Consider the following 21,114-nt stretch of genomic DNA (forward strand, 5'->3'; position numbering starts at 1 on the left):
TGGGCGGCAGGTTCCGAGGAAGGACACTATGGAAGGCCTCTTAACCTCCTCCAACCCAACCCACAACCAGGGTACTGTCCTCATCCCGGGGCCCCAACCTAGACCTTAGTTGGGGAACACAGAGGCGTATTTGTGAGTCTTAATGATCAGGTCTCCAGGTTGCAGGGCATCCCGACCTATGGCGTAGGGACCGCCCCTTCAGGCCTCTTCCCTTGCTCTCTCACAGTTCAGTACACAAGCCTGGCCTCTGGCCCAAGAAATGGAAGCCAGGAGGTGGAGGGGAGGTGGAGTGGGGGTGGAACCGCAAATGCGAAGGGCCCCCGCAGGAGGCAAAGCGCCCCTCCCGGGCCTTTTCTTCAGCTCTGCTGCTTTAGTCTATGTCACTACCGAAAAACAACGAGAAGATCCTCAACTTTTCCGCACCCTTTTCAAAAAGGGGAGAGGGTCGATGGTGCAGCTGTGGGCAGACCCACACTTCTGCTCTGTTTCCCCCGTTCCTGCAGCTCCCAAGGTCCTCCCACTTTTTTCCAGCGACAACTTTCAGGTCTCTGGGTCCTGGATGTCCTGGGTGCACACTCCACGTCCTTAAGTCCATAGTCTATATTCCCTCGGTCTTATCCTGGGACCCATCACCAGGTCACCTCCCCAGCGAGGCAATCTCAGTTCCCCTCCCCCTCTCATCCCCGAGCCCACACGTTTGGTGCGTGCACATTTCAAAAACGAGGCGGGTCCAAAGAGAGGGGGTTGGGAGGAAACGAGAGAGGCCCAGCTACTCGCGGCTTTACGGGTGCACGTACCTCAGGCCTCAGCGCCCTTGTGCTGGGACTGGTTGAGCGGGGCGGGAGGCGGGGCGCGCGTCATCATCTCCCCCCCCTGCTCCGGTCTCTATAAATACTGACTGCAGCCCTCCCCGGTGCTCTCTGCTCCTCCCTGTTCTGGAGACAGCCGCTTCTTTTCGTGCAGTGCCAGGTGAAAACCGCGGAGTGGGCCCCAAAAGGCCTGGGACGGTCGGAAACCGGGAAGGGGGTGCGCGCTGTCCGGGTCTGGGAGCGCAGGTGCGAGCTCCGCTGTCCGAGCCGGAGCTCCGCATTGCAGGGGCTGGAGGAAGACGTGATGGGGCGAGCGGCGGGAATGGTGGCGGGTGGGGGGGAGGTCGCCTGGTGCACCAGGCCACGCTGATTTCACTTTCTTCTCCCGCAGCCTCGTTCCAGAGACACGATGGTGAAAGTCGGAGTGAACGGGTGAGTTCGGGGCTGGGCTAGGGTGGGGCTCCGGACCCCACTCCGTTGCGTACGCAGGTCTACCTGACCCGGGGACTTTGCAGTAGTGTCGGGGGGTGGAAAGGTGGCCTTAGCACACAAGGAGACCTCAAGGTCAGCGATCTGACCGGACGAAGGCTCCGGCTCCGCCCTTGCGGGGGATGAGCAGCCGGGAGTCCTCACTAGGAGGACCACCCCACCCCCCACGCGCACGCCTGCTCAGGATCTATCCCCTAATCCCCTGGCTGGGGCTTCTTTCTTTACTTTCGCGCCCTGAGTAGTCACGTGTCTGAGGGGAGCCCCTCCCCCCATCACCCCCTTCCTCCCGTTCGGGTAGCACGGGGATGTATGGTTCGCCCTTCTTGGCGCATCATCTCCCAAGGGCTTGGCTTCCCTTAGGGTAACTGGCCGCCGCCATGTTGCAAACGGGAAGGAAATGAATGAACCACCGTTAGGAAACCATCCTCGGGCCTTCCTCCTTTCTAGCTTGTGACTAACCTTCCCACTCCCTCTTGCCGGGTGGAGTCACCTCTATCCTGTAAGCCAGGTGATGCAAGGCTTCCGTGCTCTCGGGAGAGCTGTCTCCCAAGCCGTCTCGTCTTATTAGCCTCCAAGTAGCCTGATTCTCCTCGGGCATAGGATGCATTTTCTAGATTGTTCTCTGAGAATTTAAGCAGACTTAGGTCCGCTTGTCCTTTTCCCAGCTCCAAAGGTGTGGTAGCGATGGCGTAGTGCGGGGGGGGGGAGGGAGGCGGTGGCTGAGTCATGGTGGTTCCGAAGAGAAAATTTCCACCAGAAAAAGGCTCCGGAGCTGGCAGCCCCTTCCCCCCATAACCTCGACTTCCCAAACCCTATAGGCCAGACTGTAAAGGTCACTAAGTGGATTGGGTGTCTCTGAGCCTGGGGATCCTGCCCTTCTCCCTATTCCATCCTCCAGAAACCAGATCTCCCCACTCCACCCTAATCGGAGGTTAAATTTAGCCGGCTGACCTTTCTGTGTCTGGGGTCTGGGCTCTTCCACCCTGTTGGCCCCTACACACATCTGTTGCTCCTGCTTCTGATTTTTAGCTAGCAAAGACAGGTGCTGGGATTAGGGGTTGGAGAGCCCAGTGGTTTTCTCGGTCTCTTTCCCTTTAGGAGGAGGGACTTGGGGGAAGCAGGTGGGCTGACCCTGTGCTGTTCATTCTGACCTTTAACCTTGCCCTTTGAGCTTGGTGATGCTGAGTGCACAAGTCCTTCCTGTCCAGGGGTGTAGCCTGAAGCCAGGCCAGCCTGGAACAAACTTCCCAGAGCCTGCTGGGTAGTGGGGGTGATGGGTGCCAGGCTTGTGCCCAGACTGGGGTATGGAGGGGGGGTGTTGGACAAGGCTTTGAGCCTGATTTCACCTCTTGGACAGGAAAGAAAGCTCCACTTTATGGCTGTGCTGTAAAAGCCCAACCGGCCCTCAGCTGCTCATGGAAGATAAAATTAGGCCTCGTGGGGCTTCTAAGGATGCATGTGCCCTATATTTGGGTTCTACATCTGAGTATTCTACCAGCTTTATTAAAGGAAATTCTAAACAAAACTTGAATTTCCTGCTTCTTACATTCCAATACTGTGCTGAACCTCCATAGAAAGAGCCGTGCCTTTGTTCTTAGAGCCGCACAGTAGGCTGGGGTTTCTGTGAGCATTCGTTGACCCAGCCTGGCTGGAGACCCCTGACACTCCCCTTGTTCTCTTGCCTCAGATTTGGCCGTATTGGACGCCTGGTTACCAGGGCTGCCTTCACTTCTGGCAAAGTGGACGTTGTTGCCATCAATGACCCTTTCATCGACCTCAACTACATGGTGGGTGCTGCTCCTGCAGGTAACGGGAGGGGGGAACCGTCTGCTGAACCAGTCCCTGATGCCCATGCTTGTTTCCCCAGGTCTACATGTTCCAGTATGACTCCACCCATGGCAAGTTCAAAGGCACAGTTAAGGCTGAGAATGGGAAGCTTGTCATCAATGGGAAGGCCATCACCATCTTCCAGGAGCGAGATCCCGCCAACATCAAATGGGGGGATGCCGGCGCCGAGTATGTTGTGGAGTCTACCGGTGTCTTCACCACCATGGAGAAGGCTGGGGTAGGTGCCTGCTAGGCTAGAGATGAGGGGAACCCTGCAATTTGGTGCCTTAAAAATTAGGAAGAACCGGGTCTGAAACCAACTTTCTCTTACACAGGCCCACTTGAAGGGTGGGGCCAAGAGGGTCATCATCTCCGCCCCTTCTGCCGATGCCCCCATGTTTGTGATGGGTGTGAACCATGACAAGTATGACAATTCCCTCAAGATTGTCAGCAACGCTTCCTGCACCACCAACTGCTTAGCCCCCTTGGCCAAGGTCATCCATGACAACTTTGGCATTGTGGAAGGACTCATGGTATGTAGTTAATTTGTTTCTCTCTCCTGGCGGTGGAGCCTTCTGTGGGTGCCCTGCAAGACCTCACTTACTCCATGTTTTCCAGACAACAGTCCATGCCATCACGGCCACCCAGAAGACTGTGGATGGCCCCTCTGGGAAGCTGTGGCGAGATGGCCGTGGTGCTGCCCAGAACATCATCCCTGCGTCCACTGGCGCTGCCAAGGCTGTGGGAAAAGTCATCCCAGAGCTGAACGGGAAGCTCACAGGCATGGCCTTCCGCGTTCCTACCCCCAATGTGTCCGTCGTGGATCTGACATGCCGCCTGGAGAAAGCTGTATGTCTGCCGTGGGCTGGGGGTTGTCGCTGACTAGCGGTGGGGTTGGGGCTTGTAGTCACCTTGATTTTTGCCCTCAACAGGCCAAGTATGATGACATCAAGAAGGTGGTGAAGCAGGCATCCGAGGGCCCACTAAAGGGCATCCTGGGCTACACTGAGGACCAGGTTGTCTCCTGTGACTTTAACAGTGACTCCCACTCTTCCACCTTCGATGCTGGGGCTGGCATTGCTCTCAATGACAACTTTGTAAAGCTCATTTCCTGGTATGTGGGGATCAGAAACTGGGCAAAGCAATGGCACCCCTGGTAGCCAGCCCAGAGAGTAACTCTTAACTGACTGTCCTCCCAATGTGCTCCAGGTACGACAATGAATTCGGCTACAGCAACAGAGTGGTGGACCTCATGGCCTACATGGCCTCCAAGGAGTAAGAAGCCCGCCCTGGACCACCCATCCCAGCAAGGACACAGCAAGAGAGAGGTCCTCGGCTGCTGAGCAGTCCCTGTCCTAACCCTTAACACTGAGCATCTCCCTCACAGTTTCCATCCCAGACCCCCAGAATAGCAGGAGGGGGCTTAGGGAGCCCTACTCTCTTGAATACCATCAATAAAGTTCATTGCACCCCTCTTCCTTTGGTGTTCTAAAGACAGGGTCGGGGGAGGGAGGCAATGTTGGGAAAGTTTCCGTCTTATTTGTGCATATGGCTGTCGCTTGTCATAGTCCAGGTGGCCCTTCCTGAGGTGTCTGGCACAGTTATGGGTAGGGCTTGACAATGGAACCATAGGGTAGGGTCTGGCCCGAGTTTCAGGGCTGTGTGTGCCTTTTATCAGCAAAGGTCAGTTGTACCTGGCTCTCCAGACATTAGATTAGGTGAAATTGGAAGGGTGCCCAATACAGTAAGAATGTATCAGTCAGGGGAGCCTGACACAGCTGAGCTGGATATTCGCCAGGAGTCTCATGACGCCCCCTGGTGGACACTTGAGGGTGCTTTGGTTCTAAGGCAGTGAGTGGCTTGTATCTAGCACCTCATTTCCTTTAATGAAGATCTCAACATCAGGCCTCTGGTGGGACAGTGGTGGCCCATACCTTTAATCCCAACAATCCCAGCACTGGAGTGGCGGAGGCAGGAGAATCTCTGAGTTCAAGGGTATCCTGTGCTGTTAGCAAAAACCTTGTCTCAAAAAAAGTGCTTAAAACAACACGAAGTGCTCAATAAATATCCTTCATTAGTTGAAGATTCCACGGCCTCTCCCGAGACGTCCTGACTGTCCCCTGCTTTCCAACGTCAAGAACGTCTTGACCTGTGGGTTTTGTGAGACCCTCCCTCAGCTGATCCCTAGAGAGAAGGTGTGTCCAACCACACTTGCGTGCAGGCCAGGCCGGGCTTCACCTTCGCCTCTGAGCAGAGTCTGCCTCCTGGACCCCCTCTCAGCTCAGGCACGAGTTCACTTCCCAAGGCCAGGTGCCCTGCCTCCCTCTGAGGCCTTACTGGTAAAGTAGAGCCTCCTCCAGATGTACAGGATGCACGAGCCCTCAGCAACTCCCAGATGAACCTGCTTCACAAAAGTGCCTGGGCCAGTTAGCACCAGTACCAAAGTCCAAGATGCCCCAGGAGAACAGGCAGGTCCCAGAATCGCATTTCTTACAAAATGGGGAAGGGAGGATCACAAGTGGTCTGGCAGCATTTCAAAGGTGGACAAGTAGCAAACAGCCCCAAGTGAAGGCAGGAGTGTCCCCACTGAGAGAGCTGTCCAGGAAGGGTGGGGTCAAGCCTAGCTCCAGATACCCCGGGAACTCTGGGGAGGAGGCAGCTCAGGGCCAGGCTTCATGCAGCAGCACAAGACAGTCCTCTGCACACCCCACCCCTGCCTCAGTGAGCTCTGGGGAGTCAGGCAGTGACCCCTATCTCATGGAGCTATCAGATGAGACATCGCGATCGGAGTCCTCAGTTTCGCTTGGCGGTGGCGGCGGGTCGCTAACCGGGACCGCAGTGAAAGCAGGAGACTTCCTAGAAAAAAACAGCAGATGTCACCTTGGAGCAAGCAGAAAGCCTAAGGAGGCTTGCACGCTCTCCGGCTCATAGCCTTATCATTTGGGAGGCAGCAGCTGGATGCCAGGCAGGGAAGCAGGGAAGCGGGGTGAGAAGACTCGTCCCTATTCACCTTGATGGGGAACAACTCCCCTCTTAGAGGCTCTGAGAGGCTTGGAGATCAGAAAAGTCTCAGATCACAGCCCGGAGCCCATACTTACTGACACTAGTGCCCAGCCTCTTGTAATGGGGGGGGGGGGGATGGACGGGACACAGATATCTCACTTTTGCCAAGGCTGAACCCAAACTCCTGGGTGCAAGCAATCCTTTTGCCTCAAAAGTAGCTGGGGTGACAAGCAAAGGCCACTGAACCCAGTAAGCACACACACTGTGCCCGGCTTAGTGGAATTCGAGGGAGTGGGCTGGGGTTTTTGATTTCTCTGAGACAGGGTCTCAGTATCCATCCCTTGCTGGCCTGGAACTCTATATAGAGGGGAGACTGGCCTAGTACTTGTGGCAATCCACCTGCCTGGGACACCTGCCTGACTGTGGTTCCGTAGGGTAGGCCTTATCGTTACTGTTGCTTTTTGTTTCCTTTTGTTTGAGACAAGGTTTTGCTACTGCGGTCCAGGTCAGCCTCTTGACAATCTTTCTGCCTCAACCTTCCAAGACGGGGACTGCAGACGTGGGCCACTATGTCTGAGTTACAGATTTATTTTTCTTTTCTTTTTATTGAGCTCTACATTTTTCTCTGCTCCCTTCCCTGCCTCTCCCCTTCAACCCTCCCCCAAGGTCTCCACGCTCCCAATTTACTCAGGAGATCTCGTCTTTTTCTACTTCCCATGTAGATTAGATCTTTGTAAGAAGTCTCTCTTAGTGTCCTCATTGTTGTCCAAGTTCTCTGGGATTGTGGTTTGTAGGCTGGTTTTTCTTTGCTTTATGTTTAAAAACCACCTATGAGTGAGTACATGTGATAATTGATGGGGGGAGATTTATTTTTTATAGAATTTATTTTTGTGTTCATTGGTGTTGGCCTACATGAATGTCTGTGTGAAGGTGTCAGAAGTCCTGCCTGGAACTGGAGTTACTGACAGCTGTGTCATGTGGATGCTGGGAATTGAACCCAAGTCCTCTGAAAGAGGAGTCAGTGCTCTTAACCAGTGACCCCTCTCCAGCTTCCATATTTTTTTAAGTTCTCTCTCTCTCTCTCTCTCTCTCTCTCTCTCTCTCTCTCTCTCTCTCTCTGTGTGTGTGTGTGTGTGTGTGTGTGTGTGTGTGTGTGTGTAAGCGCGCATGCACAAGGCCTCAGACAGGCTACATAAGTACTCTACAACTGAGCTATATCCCCCAAACCCAAATTTACTCGTACATAAGGTCAAGTACACAAATCATGATTTTTGGCTTTGCAGAAAAACCTGCCTCTGTATCTCTTCCTTCCTGGTCAGGTTTTGGCTCTCAGACACTCAGAGTTGGGACACTGGTAGGCTTCATCTGACCACCAGAGCAGGGAGAGGAAGCTATCAATCCGGGCCACGCCTACAGGTGAGCCAGTCACTGGCCACAGGTCATCAGGGCAGCCCCTTACCGGTCCCCCGACTGTGTGATGAGCCGGCGGCAGGTCTCCATCTGCACATCCAGGCCCCGCTTCATGCTGCACATCTCCATGTACTCGTGCAGGTGGCGGTTCATGTCATTTTTGGCTGTGGCCAGCTCCAGCTGCAGTCAAGTAGGGCAGGGCGGGATGAGGAGGTTAGCGAGCCCAGGGCAGACGGGATTAGAGCACCAGCTGGGCCCCTGGATGGGGCAGTCACACAGTGGCAGAAAGCATCAAGTACACCACAACTGCCTGCCTTCCCACTGGGGGGTGGGGCAGCTACTGGCAATCGAACTCCAGACCTTCACTTTGGCTAGGCGAAGGCACAGGCACGCGGGATGGGTGCTCCGCACTCACCCCTTTCCCGGGGATCTCTACTCTCTCTCCCACTCCCAGAGTCAGTTAGATGCCTCAATTCTTTCTAAGGGAGCAATAAGAACATAGCACACTGAGCATGTCCATAGCTCCACCCTCGGCAGCCAAGTCAGAGGACCTTGATTTCAAGGGCAGTTTCATGTAAACCTAAGACCTAAATAGTAAAACCTGGTCTCAAAAAGGGGAAAGAAGCTGAGCATGGTGGTGGAGCATGCCTTTAAGCCCAGCACTCAGGAGGCAGAGGCAGGCAGATCTCTGCGAGTGTGAGGTCAGCCTGGTCTACAGAGCTAGTTTCAGGACAGCCTTAGCTGTTACACAGAGAAACCCTGTCTTGAAAAACCAAAACAAACAAACTAACTAAAACCAAAGAAAGAAAATACTGGGGATGGCGGGGACACAGGACAGGAGTAGCCAGATGTTCAGCGGATAAGGCACCTGCTGCGCAGGCCTGGCAATCTGAATTTGATACCAGGGACCCATAGGGTAGAAGGGCAGAACGAAGGCCATATTGCTCTCTGACCTCCACACATGCACCATGGCATGTGGACACGGACATATAATAATAATAAATTTAATTTTTAAAAAAGCATTTATAGGTGTGGAGAGGCTTGCAGTGTAGCTCAGTTGGCAGTGTGCTTGCCTTTCACGCAACAAAACCAAAGGTTTGGTCCCCAGCACATTAAACTGGACCTGGTGACATGTGTCTGCAATCCCAGCTAGGGAGGTGGAGGCAGGAGGATCAGAAGTTGAGGATCAGCCTGGTCTATAGCAAGTTTGAGGCCAGCTTGAACCACAGGAGAGGCTGTCTCAAAAAACAAAGGAGTCAGGAGATGTACCTCTGGAGAGGAGTTGCCTCCGTTAGCGCTACTTCACTGTGGAGTGGCCCAGAGTCACCGCAGTGGAGCAAGGCTGGCTTGTGTTTAGAGCGTTCAGTCCATTTCGTTCCTCATTCATAACCCACCCCCCACAACAGGAGAGACATTCCACACTGAGTGATTACAAGATCTATCTTGATTTCAGAAGTTTCGCGTGGAACAAATGGGATACCTGCACCAAGAAAAATCTTCCTCCCAGAGCTGCCTCAGCAGCCAATGTTGGAGGCAGAGGAAAAGTGGGCTGAGGCAGAAAAGAATCTAGGCCAGAGACAAATCTGCTGCCTCTTTGTTTTGTGTGCAAAGGCCAGGGGCCAGAAGGGTAGGCCCAAACGCCATGGGGTGATTTGCTTGGCTGCCTGGGAGCCAAAGAAAGGCATGCGAATAAGGAGTGGGGAAGCCACCCGCAACAAATGCAAACGGGCCGGAGGGTGGGAATGGGCAGAAAGAAGGAAACGAGGAACAGGAGCAGACAAAGGGGCAGCCAGGACACTGGCATTCTGGGTCATCTAGTGGACAGCTGGCTTGAAAGGGGTGCTTGTTCCCACAGGAGTCTGTGTACCAGTGAGGAAAATACGATACTCCAGGTCAGAGGTCAGCTGCCCTGTACACACGCGTGCATGCGCGCACATTCTCTCCCTCCCTCCTTCCCCAGGAAGACTGCAGGGGATAAGGCTAGAACCCATTCTTCTAGGCAACGGAAGTGAAGCACAAATGGCCTCTCAACACCCAGGCAGCACTACCAACAACAGCCTCTGTGAGTCCACACTTCACCCTAATTTAAACACTGAAGGGGAAGATGCATATTACAGAGGACGTCTTCAACAGGTCACACACACACACGCACACGCACACACACACGCACGCACACACACACGCACACACACACACGCACACACACATATGCACGCACACACACACGCACACACACACACGCACACACACACATACGCACGCACACACAAACACGCGCGCGCGCACACACACACACACACGCGCGCGCACACATACACGCACACACACATACACACACACACACACACCCCGCAAGTCCAGACTCAGCGTGGGAGATCAGAGCAGTGGAGGTAGATGGGAGAGATGGGAGGAGCCAGGGCCATGGGAGAAAACTCCAACCTATCATGAGTTTACCATCCAGTAACCGGGCTGCTCTTCCTCAGTAACAGGGATCAAGGGTCACAAAGATAAGCTACTACAGATACCCCAGGAGCAGCCCTGCCTCAAAGCCACCAAGTGAGCTTTCTTCACCTTTCTTCCAGGAGAGGACAGAAGTCCCACAGCTTAGAAACAGCTCCAGATCCATGTTTCCCCTTCAGATTTTTTTTTTCTAAGACAAGGATTATGTAGCCCAGGCTGGCCTCAGACTTGTTACGTAGCTGAGGATGATGCGCGTGGACCTCTGGTCATGCCCCTGCCTCCCAAGTGCTTGGACTACAGGCTCGCACTACCACATCCGGTTCCATGTGGTGCTGGGATTAAACTCAGGTTTCACACGGTTAGAGTCCCAGCCCAGGAGGCTCTTGTTTGTCTCACCAGGTCATGTTGACAACTAGGCATCTGTGGCCCAAGGGCAGCCCCAGTCACTGTGCTCAGAGCCCTACCTGGCTGAAGGCCTGGAATCCTGAAAAGGTTGGCATAAGTCAGGGAGGGAGGGCAGGGAAGGGGAAGGAGGAGGCAGGCAGTAGGAGGAGTATACAGGAGTAACCTGTCCCCACACAAACCTCAGCTAGGGGCAGAACACTGGCTGGGCCTCTGAAACTCAGAATTTCCCTCGTTTGCTTAGGAGAGTACGACCATTTGACATGCGCTGGGACATGAGAACACAGGAAAGTAACTTCCAAAGTTCATTCTCAGAAGGCACCCTATAGGCATGGGAATGCCCCAGAGGACCTCCACGGAGGCTGGACGCACACGTCTCCAGCCTCATTCATAGAGAAGCCCCACCCGAGGCTCCTCTGCCAGGGACCTCCTCTCTACAAACCTACCTCAGCAGGCCAGTCCAACCCCTACTCTATCACCATTTATAAAGGACTCCCCAAGGCTCAAGACCAAAAGAGAGATTCCCCCAGGAGCTCAAGGCTGAGCAGGAGCTCCTCTGAGCAGTACAGGACTTAGGGTGTTCCCAGTCAACAGTGCAGTGCGACACACCAGGCTGCCAGACCCTGCCCTATGCGCCACGTGTCTCACTCTATCTGATCGTCCTACTAACCCAGCCTGCAGGGAGAGACATCCGTCTCCATCTGACAAATCAAGAGGCAGGCCCAAGCTTAGCATGGCAGCAAGCATCTGTAACTCCTGCACTCAGCAGGCTGAGGCAGGAGAATTGCCTCCAGTTTGATACCAGCTTGGCAGCACAGAAAGACCCTGTATGGGAACCTAGAGAGGTGGCTCAGTAGTGAAGAGCACTCCCTGCTCTTGCAGAGGACTTAAATTTGTTTTCCAGCACCCATGTCAGGCTCGCGGTCACCTGTGAACTCCAGCTCCAGGGGGGCTGAGGCCTTCTTCTGACCTCCAGGGGCGCACGCACACACACACACACACACACACACAAACACACAAACAGTAATAAAAAAAGACACTTAGAAAAGAGGAGAGAGAGAACAAGTGTGTGCACGCATGTGTGTGAGAGCCTGTATCAAAGAACTAAAAAGGAACAAGAGCTGGCTAGCTAGTACACCTCACCCAGCAAAGCGCTTATCTGATGAGCTGAGACCTGAGTGGATCCAAAGCCTGTGTGAGAAAAGCTAGACAGTGCAGTGCACACTGTAATCCTGCAGGAGGCACAGACAGGTGGAGTCTAGAGTCTAGAGCTCCCTAGCCAGCCTGCATAGCCTACTCGGGAAGTTCCAGACCAGCAAGAGACCATCTCAATTTTTTTTTTTGTCTTTTAAAGTTAACCACACCTGGGCTGGAGAGACAACTCAGAGGTTAAGAGCACTGGCTGCTCTTTCAGGGGTCCTAGTTCAGTTCCAGGCAACCACATGGGGGCTCCGAACCACCTATAGTGAGATCTGGCGCCCTCTTCTGGCCTGCAGCCATACATGCAGGCAGAACTGTATACATAATAAATAAATCTTAAACAAAAAAAGGACAATGGCACGGGGTTTTGATCCTACTTCATGTTCTGGCTTTGTGGGAGCCTAGCCAGTTTGGATGTTCACCTTCCTAGACATGGACAGAGGAGGGAGGACCTTGGACTTTCCACAGGGCAGGGAACCCTGACTGCTCTTTGGACTGGAGAGGGAGGGGGAGAGGAGTGGGGGGAGGGGAAGAAGGGTGGGAGGTGGGGGAGGGAAATGGGAGGCTGGGAGGAGGCTGAAACTTTTTTTTCTTTTTCTCAATAAAATTAAAAAAAAAAAAAGCTAACCACACCTAAAGCACAACATTAGGTTTGTCTTCTGGTCTCTACACACATGTGTGTGCACATCTGCATGCCCCCCCACACACACATTGCAAAGCTGAAATGTTGTAGCTCACACCCATAATCCTAGCAAATGGGGATTGGGGGCAGAAGGACCAGGAGTTGGAGACCAACCTAGACTACAAGACAAGAACTTATAAATAAATACATAAATAATGAAAGAGGTACTCAAAAAGAACAAGGGAGCCAGGAGTGGGGGTGCACACCTTTAATCCCAGACCCAGGAGGCAGAGGCAGGTGGGTCACTGAGTTCGAGGTCAGCCTGGTCTGCAGAGGGAGTTCAAGGACAGCCAGAACAACAGAGAAACCCTATCACAGCCCGCCCCAAAATTAAGAAAGAATAAGGGGCTGGTGAGTGATGGCTCAGCAGGTAAAGGCATAAGCCACCAAGTCTGACAACCTAAACTTGATCCCTGAGACCCACACGGTAGAAGGAGAGAACTCACTTCCTCAAGATGTCTCCTCCTCTGACCTCCACACACACCCACTGGCAAACACATACATGAGTGTAAAGTGATCAGAAAAGAAGGAAGGAAGACAAAAGATCTGTTCCAAGTGGTGATGGAGCCAAGACTTGAACCCACATCTGCCTCTAGAGCCTGAGGTCTCAAGGGTCCAGCAGAACTACCACAACTGGGGGTTTGCACGCCGCCTGTCAGCAGTGGAGGGGTCCTGGTTGTGGGGTCTAGCAGGGACGAGGCCAGCAGCACACCTACAGCCTGGCTTGTGAGCCCCAGGAACGGAGCCCCCACTGCCGACACCCTTACCATCCCTACAGCCTGGCTTGTGAGTCCCAGGAACGGAGCCCCCACTGCCGACACCCTTACCTCTATCTGGTCAATGGTCTCTTGATATTCCTTCTCCCGGGTTTTGAACAGGGATTCAGTATCCTTAATCACCTTCTCCAGACTATCTTCCTGCTGCTGCTGGAGAAAGAGAAGTGGGGGGCAGCCAGCCAGGGAGGGACAGGAGCGGGGCATTCCATGGGCCAAGGAGGGAAGAGAGAAAGTCTGGTTAGAGGAGAAGAAGAGAGAGAAGGATACAGAGGGGAGTGGGGAGGAGCCGAGGGAAGAGGAAAGCCACACTGGGGACATAGCATGAGGCGAGGCAGGGAGGGAGACAATGTGGCAGGACACAGAGGCAGAGCCTGAGGGGCCTAAGGCCAGAAGGGGAGGAGGTTACCTCTCCCTGGGCCTCTGTGGCTGCCATGGCATAGCCTGAGAAATCCTCCCAAAGCAGCAAGGTCTCCTCAGTCTCCTCCCAAGTCAGGCTGTCACAGTCGTCCTCAAAATCATACTCCCTCCTAGAGACAGGGAACCTGGGTGTCAAGGGCACTGGGGCCTCTGAGCGGGCGGGCACAGGGCACTAGGGGAGCTCCGGCCTCGGGGGACTGAGGACATCTGGTAAGGGCAGCTGGGATGGACCTGCTGGCTGGCTTCAGGGGCCTGGGAGAGGCCTGGGGTATATGTGATGAGGGCAGCTTCTGGTGTGGGCAGCTGGGATGGCCCTGCGGGACTCACAGCTGGCTGAGCATGCGCTGCATCTCCTCGTTGATGCTGAGGGCTGTGCTCTCCTCCTCGTCCCCCTCGGGCTGGCGGGGGGGCCCATCACTCTCCGACAGGGAGGTGTCCTCCTCCACAGCGGCCTTGCGCTCCCGCTTCCGCCCCCCCATGGACGGGACCTTGATGGGAGACAAGTGTAGAGACTACAGAGGCGAGGCCGGGTGCATGAGGAGAGGGTGGGCAGGGAGGCCGCAGGGTGGCGCAGGGCCAGCAGGAAGGGAGGGGTAGACAGAGAAGACACACAGTTACATGACAGGAACAGAAACAGGACAGTCACCGAGACATGGACAGACACACAGACAGGGCAGGGCTGCGGACAAAGAAGGAAGGAGAAACAGAACAGAGCAGTAAGCTAAGGAGAGAAATGGCTTGTGGTGACTACATTGTGTTTAATGGGGGCTGGAGAGATGGCTCAGCAGTTACGAGCACTGGATGCTCTTCCAGAGGACCCAGGTTCAATTCCCAGCAGCCACATGGCGGCTCAGAGCCCTCCATAACTCCAGTTCCAAGGGATCCACTGCCCTCTTCTGGCATCCTGGGGCACTAGGCACTCCCCTGGTGCACAGACATGGAGGGAAAAGACCCATACACATACAGTAAGTCTTTACAAAAAGAGAAGAGGGGTTTAATGGCTACAGAGGAATTGGGTTTGCTTAGTTTTGTAGTCTTTCTCATGAAAGGACTCCAGGGAAAACAGTCTGGGTTTCGAGGAAAATGCTGAGGTTTACTACGGAGAACTTGAATCACATCCAGATCCGAAGGGCCAGTGGGTGAAGGAAAGGGAAGAAAAACCAACGAGGAGGAGACTAAAGACGGGAGGAGCAGGGAAAGCAGAAAGAGGACATCTAGCTGAAGAGCCTAGTGGTTCAAAACTCAGGGTGGGGCGGCTTAGAGACGGGACCAGGACAATAAGCTTGCGTGAGTTCACACTAACCAGCTTCTTCTATGGAGAAAGCAAGAGAAAAGATGAGAGGAACAGAGAGGAGAGAAGCAGACAGAGGAGGGGGGAGGGGGAGATGGCGTTAGAGACGGCTTCCGAAATCTCTCTCCTGAGGCTGTCCCTTGCCCCCCAACCTAGTCCCACCAAGGGCCCCAGGGGCCAAGATGTGTCCCAGCGGTGAAGGGTCGCAGGGCCTGAGATTCAGGCCAGCTTTGACAGAGGCCTCTCTGCCTGCCCAGCCCCTAGGAGCCGTGGCCTTCAGGCCTCTCACCTGGAACATCTGGATCATATCCTCACAGTTGCGCTGCTGAGCCAAGTCACATAGCTTGGCCGTGATGTCAATTCGGCGACAGATGTCCATGTCGACCTTCATGGCCTTTTCCTGGATCTTGGTGTCTAGCTCTGTCAGGTTCTGTACCAGGAACACAGGGAAGGAAGTGTGAGGAGATGCTCAGCACCCTCAGCTGGGACAGATAAGACCTCAGCAGGATCTTTGTCCTTTGTGGCACACCACTGCCCCCTCCTCCACAAAGTCCCTGACCTGCTGGACCAGCGTCCCTTTCCCCGGGGACCCATCCTACACCGTGCATGTCCACAGGGCAGCTCATGATAATAGCCCCTAAGGCAGTACAGACATGGGAGGGCTAGGCTGAGGCTGGGATGAGTGGGGCCTCCCTTGAACCAACCACGGTTTTCTCTCCTACAGAAACGTAAGCTCCCACAGATGAAAGACACCACTGGGGTAAGAGTGACAGCCAGGTGGTGTGCACACCTTTAATCCCAGTACAAAGACAAGCAGATCTCTGTGAGTTCGAGGCCAGCCTGGTCTATAGAGCGAGTTCCAGGACAACCAGGGCTATTATACAGAGAAACTCTGTCTCAAACAAAACAAAACAAAAAAGAGTGGAGAAAGTACTGGCAGATGACACTCATCTGAGCACCAGCCAGGGCACTATCCTCATCAAGGTAACCCTGAACAGTCTTTCCTTCTGCTTTCCATTCCTCAGATGAGGTCAGAGAGGAGGTACAGGGAAGGAGGAGGAGGAGGCTCAGGGCCACAGAACTAGCAAGTGGCAGAACTTGGAAAGGAGCCTAGGCAGCTGGCTTCAGATTTGTGCACATTCTTTTGTTCTGTTTTGATGCTGACCTTGAACCCCTCATCCTTCTGACAGTTCTGTCTCCACCTCTCAAATGCTAGGGTTACAGGTATGAGCCACCAGAGAGCACAGAGTTGTGCTCTCATTAACTCCTTAACAACCTCTTGTAACGGCGAGGCCACCCACCCTGCTTGTGACGCGACAACAGCTTCTTTGTCTGCTGGAAGAAGACAGTGACAAAGAGCAGAACCCTGAAAGGGTGGGAAAGTGAGGGGAGAAGGTGGCACACGGGACACCGACCACCAACGGGCAGGGGTGGCAGGCCACCGGAGGGTCCCTGAGAGCCGAGAGGCAAGTCTGCACTCACGTTACTCATGAGGCCCTTGAAGACCACCAGCTCGGCTTTCAGCTGCTCCACCTTCATGGCCAGCTCCTCTTGGCAGGCATCAGCCTCTTGGGCCTCCTACAGCCAGGAGGAAAGGGGGGGCACGATGTCAATGTGGGAAAGTATGGGAGGGGCAGGGCTCAGGCTCAGTGGTGCTGTGGGGAAGCAGGGGCTGCAGGGTGGCCGCCCTCACCTCCTGGAGCTCGTTTACTCGCTCCTGCAGCTGGATCCGCACTGTGTACTCCTCTTCCCACCTGACAGACATGGGGAAGGGGGAGAGAACAGACCTGGAGTCCCTCCTGCCACTCCAGCTCCTGTCCCCCCCCCCCCCCCAGGCCCAGATCAGACCCCAGGTCTAGCTCCCTGGATGGGAATTCGTGGAGACGAGAATACATGGGCCGCCAGCCAGTGGACAGCTGCAGCTGCTGGGTGGCTCCATACTTCCTGGCAAGGGCCGAGCTCACCAACTGTCTGGCCAGAACCTCCGGACCGTGTACCAGGAACTATATTTAAGAACAACTGCCACCACTTTGGCTCTCTGCAGTACCCATCCCCACGTGGGCCCAGTTCCGCCAGCTGCCTGGCTGGACTCATCCCCCCTCCTCCTGCCCACACCAGTCTACCATGTCCCCCGCCTCAGCCCAGTCTCCCACCTTCAGTGGCACAGATCCGGTCTCCCGTTCCTGCCCGCACAGAACAGAGCTTGCTAGCCTGCTGCCCTGCCTCCTGGGTACCACTTAAACCTGTGAAGCATCTGCAGGACACAGGCAGGATCAAGAGCTGCTCAGCAGTCTTGTGGGGGACAAAGTCTTTCCCCACCCAGCCCCTTGAAGTGAGCTACAAGAAGGTCACAGGGCTGGCGTGATGTCCTCCCAGCAGTGTGAAAGAAGTGGCTATCAGAAGCTAGGGGTGGCTAAGTAGTCACACCCAAGGGGCAGGGAACCAGAGGGTACGAAGGCCCCCATAAACAGCATAGCATCTCTCAAGCCTGGGTTCAAACCAGAGATCAACAGGAGCTTGGAAGACACACTTGCCATGGGGCAGAGTCTGCGGGGCATTACCCAGGGCTAAGTGCACGTTCCATCCTGTCATAGAGATGGAAGGTGGGGCGGGGTTTGGCTCTGTAGATTTAGAACCCGAGGTTGGCTGAGTCAGTGGCCGGGCTAAGCCTCAGTGCGTGAGCTCATCACTTCCGGCTGTTTTCCGCATAGAATCCTTCTGGCCTCAGAAAGGAGGGCAAGGGAGCTGAAGGAGAAGGCTCAGCATAAGAGGAGAGGGAAGGGAGCAGCGGAGGAGAGCCTCTGCAGTCTGTGGCCCTTCACGCCTCTCCTTGCCCCTCACCCTCTCAGGTTCCATGTCTCTGCTCTCACAGCCACAGCCGCACTGCAGTGTCCCTAATAATAACTCCGCAGCAGCTGCCCCTCCCAGCTGGCTGGGGGAAGAGGCGGCCAGCCCAGCACCACCCTGCTGACCATGCGGCTCAGCTCTTGTCCTCCCTCAGCCCCTATCCCCTTCCCCGCCAGCCCGCATCTGCTTCTGCTTTCGTCCTAGTGATGACAGACTGACAGCCTTATGCCATACACTTTCTTAGATGAGACCTTCATCTTTGCTGGGCCTCGGTTTCTTCATCTATAACATGCAGGTATGGGAAGGGGCCTCCCGTGCGCCCAGAGTCTGTGCGTCTCTGGAGGAAGCCCACCGGACTGACAAGAAGTTAAAACCCTGGCCAAGACGCATCAGGGAGCGCCAGAAATCCTATTTAATAAGGAACTCAATAAATCCAAGTAAGACATGCGAGCGTTAGGCAGGATGCTGAGTAATGAGCTGGACCACACAGGAGAGATCTGAAAACGACTCATCTGGGCGCTCAGGAGAGTTCTCCTTGCTCTCCACCCAGACACAAATGCGTGCAGTCAGACGGCCATCCAACTCTTGCCTTTTTCTTTCTTTCTTTTTTTGCAAGGTTCCCATAACTTGGGTAGAATTTGGGCAATTTCTGTACATCCTGCATTTACCAGAGGCCTCACTTGCAAATAAACCCTATCTCTGCATTAAAGAGAAAAAGTGAGGGTCTCCTCTTGTCTTGGAAAAACTGAACCCCAGGAAAAGGACACACAGGCAGAGGAGCTAAAAACAGGACTTGGGGTGAGGCTTCCCGCCTGCCCTGTCTAGAACTCGAGCTTCCCAAGCTGTCCAGGCTGAAGATGCGGAGCCCAGTGTTGCTATAATGAGCCCCGAAGGAAGGCAGGGGCTGGGGCAGAAGGCTGTCGCATACCTCGCAAGTGTAGCCACGGGGCCCTGCACGTCTAAGCAATGTGCTGCAGGGCAATGAGACAATCAGTCCCCAAGGGATAACTCTGCTGCCCTGAACAGCTGCACCAAGGACAAACAGCCTCTGTTTTAAAAGCTGCCCTGGGGAAGAGCAGCTGTTCCTAGGATTATGGCAGAACCCTAGAAATACCAGTGTTCCATTCTGGGTTAAGCTCTATGGGGTTAGAGGCAGGCACAGCCTAGTTCTGGGTGGTACTTAGATGCTGGGGCAACTAAAAGCCCAAAGACGGGCCAAAGTCATGGACACCAGTGTGAGGGCTGAACTTCAGAGAGCCTGCTGCTGCATGTAACTGGGTGGATGCTCACAGGTTACCAAGCCCTGAAGGTCATCCCAGACCCAGCACTGTGTTCTCAGGGCCTCCAGATGGTCCCCACACACAGCTGACCAAGAACAATCCCTGCCACGTTGGCCTGCACAAGTAGTGCAGGCTAACCCCAAAAGGGTCATATTAGATAAGAAACTGGATAAGCCTAGGTCTCTCTAGCTGCCATCTCCTTCCTCCTCAGTCACAGCCTGGTCAGTCTTCCAAGCACTCGCTCTGCCTGTGATCCCGTCCTATGGCCTGGTTACCAGCCACCCAGTGAATCCTCCTGGTATACAGTCAACATTCCAATGTGACATCCCTTCCTCCTAACTCTTGTGCTAACCTGTTGGGGGCGGGGTTCCTCTCTGAAAGCCAAACCTTTACCCTCTGAATACACTGGGCTGGCCCTGAGACACCCTTATTACTGTAGGGTGTGCCCATGTTCCCCAACTTTTTTTTATTCCATCCCCCTGCTGGCTCTCTGTTCCCGATTTTTCTGAGATGACCTCTCTACCAGCCCTATGACGACAGCCATCCCTTCTTGTCCTAGGACAGTCTGTGCCCCTTCCTTCTCTCTTTTCCTGTCTGTTTGGTCCAAGCAATCAATGCCTTTAGGCTCTGGAGCCCCTGAATCTCTCATACGGAACCAAGGTGAGACCTGGTTTTGCCTTATGGGAAAAGTCCTGGGCAGATGATCCCTTCCTCACTACCACCTTCCGGTTTCACTTACTCTTCCTCCAAAATTAAAACTACATCCCTCGCCTCAAGTGTGGAGTTTATATTCTGAAACTGTCCCAAGGTCTGAGGCTGGCCAGACAAGACCCACAGAGGTGAAGCTCTCTCGGCTCTGTCTCCCTTTCAGACAACACAACACCCCACAGTTAGCAGAGTCATGCAAACACTGCAGCCTGCATGAGACAGGGAGACGTGCCAGAAGGAAGAAAAGTAGCAGATCCCAAGGTCCTTCTAGAATGCTTCTAGTCAGGAGTCTGATGGGAACTGTCTGTGGACTGCAGCCCCTGCATCCAATTCCTTCCAAGCTCCTCGCTCTCACAGCAGGAACTTCACTCTTGTTGCCATGACTGTTGGGCCCCCAGTTCCCGGGTCTGGGACACCCCCCCCCCAACTCCCTGCCCTTTCGTGTCTATATGTGGCATGTCGTGAACCCTGTCCCTACTTTTCAGATCCCTACCTCCGCTTGTATTCGTCCCGCTCCCGCTTCACTTTGGCCAGCACGTTGTACAGTGCGCGTATCTCAGGGGTGATGGTGTCGATCTGAACGCCCACCCCGTCGGGGTGTACCCACGACAGGCCAGGCCCTTGTACCAGCGTGGGTTCCAGTCCCGGTCCAAGCCGGCGGGCGTGTGAGAAGGACCAGATAGTGCCGGGCATGAAACGGGTCGACGAGGAGAAGGAGGTGGAGGTAGAGGTGGAGGTGGAGGATGATGTGTGGCAGGCCGCAGAGGATGCGAGGGGTCCGGCTGGCGAGCGGGCGGGGGAGCCCAGCACCCGCGCTGACGGGGGGCACACAGCAGCCGGCCGGGAGCTCAGGGGCAGCCCCAGGGGCCGGATCGGGCTGATGAAGCCGGTCTGTACCGCCTGGTCGCGGCGGGCCAGGCCCCGCCTGCCCTGCTTACCCTCCTCCAGAGCCTGCTGCAGCTGCTTCTCCAGCAGCCGGTTCCGGCGCTCTAGCTCGTGTACCTTGGCTAGGAAGCAGCGAAATCGGAGGTTCAGGGTCTTGAGTACATTGATGTTGGAGCCCAGGTCGTTGCGGAGAGCCATGGCTGCAGGGGGCGCCGGACCAGGCCCGGGAGGCGAATAGGCAGTGGGACCCGCCGAGGCAAGCGGAGGCGGGGGCAGGTCCCCTCCCCCGGCAAAGTGGTCACCTCCCAGGGGGTCCCCCAGCGGCCCGGGCAAGCCCTGCTGCTCCTGCTGTAGGAGGAAGAGATTAGGACCGAATAACGGATTCATGGCTGCGCCTACTGCTGGGAGATGGAGACCAGTGCAGCAGAGGGAGAGGATAAGAGCCAATAAGGCGCCTGCGGGATACAATCAGCCAATCAGACAGGCCGGTAGGAGGGCAGAGGTTATGAGGGCGGGACCAGCGGAAGCCAATGAAAGGCCCTCACTAGAGGTTTAGCCCTGGACCTTTCCGGGTCTGAGTCTGGGCGGGCGTGGAGTCAACACTAGAAGGAAGCCTGACTAGCACTTC

At 54.9% G+C, this 21,114-nt stretch overlaps 2 protein-coding genes across 8 annotated transcripts; one reads left to right on the forward strand and one right to left on the reverse strand.

Moving 5' to 3' along the window:
- Position 1: 1 nt before the first annotated feature.
- Gapdh (glyceraldehyde-3-phosphate dehydrogenase) lies at positions 2-4,600 on the forward strand. 4 transcript variants are annotated; one of them, XM_075982735.1, is made up of 8 exons: positions 2-969; positions 1,201-1,241; positions 2,986-3,085; positions 3,166-3,363; positions 3,461-3,658; positions 3,744-3,974; positions 4,058-4,239; positions 4,335-4,600. In XM_075982735.1, the coding sequence occupies exons 2-8, from the start codon at positions 1,219-1,221 to the stop codon at positions 4,402-4,404; spliced, it is 1,002 nt and encodes a 333-aa protein (XP_075838850.1). In that variant the 5' UTR covers positions 2-969; positions 1,201-1,218; the 3' UTR covers positions 4,405-4,600. The 4 variants fall into 4 exon arrangements, with proteins under 4 accessions (XP_075838850.1, XP_075838851.1, XP_075838849.1 ...); XM_075982736.1 differs by having other exon boundaries at positions 2-71; XM_075982734.1 differs by having other exon boundaries at positions 921-1,055.
- Positions 4,601-5,038: 438 nt separating this feature from the next.
- Iffo1 (intermediate filament family orphan 1) lies at positions 5,039-20,910 on the reverse strand. 4 transcript variants are annotated; one of them, XM_075982732.1, is made up of 10 exons: positions 20,095-20,909; positions 16,460-16,520; positions 16,249-16,344; positions 15,056-15,196; positions 14,779-14,787; positions 13,803-13,987; positions 13,465-13,585; positions 13,110-13,205; positions 7,588-7,718; positions 5,039-5,981 (listed from the first exon to the last, which is right to left on the reverse strand). In XM_075982732.1, exons 1-10 carry the CDS (start codon positions 20,871-20,873, stop codon positions 5,876-5,878), a joined length of 1,725 nt encoding a protein of 574 aa, XP_075838847.1. In that variant the 5' UTR covers positions 20,874-20,909; the 3' UTR covers positions 5,039-5,875. The 4 variants fall into 4 exon arrangements, with proteins under 4 accessions (XP_075838847.1, XP_075838846.1, XP_075838844.1 ...); XM_075982731.1 differs by lacking the exon at positions 14,779-14,787 and having other exon boundaries at positions 5,039-5,977; positions 13,110-13,208; positions 13,803-13,963; positions 20,095-20,910; XM_075982729.1 differs by lacking the exon at positions 14,779-14,787 and having other exon boundaries at positions 13,803-13,963.
- Between the last annotated feature and the right edge of the window lie 204 nt (positions 20,911-21,114).

Source organism: Microtus pennsylvanicus, chromosome 8, assembly GCF_037038515.1.
Source record: "Microtus pennsylvanicus isolate mMicPen1 chromosome 8, mMicPen1.hap1, whole genome shotgun sequence".
Taxonomy (NCBI): domain Eukaryota; kingdom Metazoa; phylum Chordata; class Mammalia; order Rodentia; family Cricetidae; genus Microtus; species Microtus pennsylvanicus.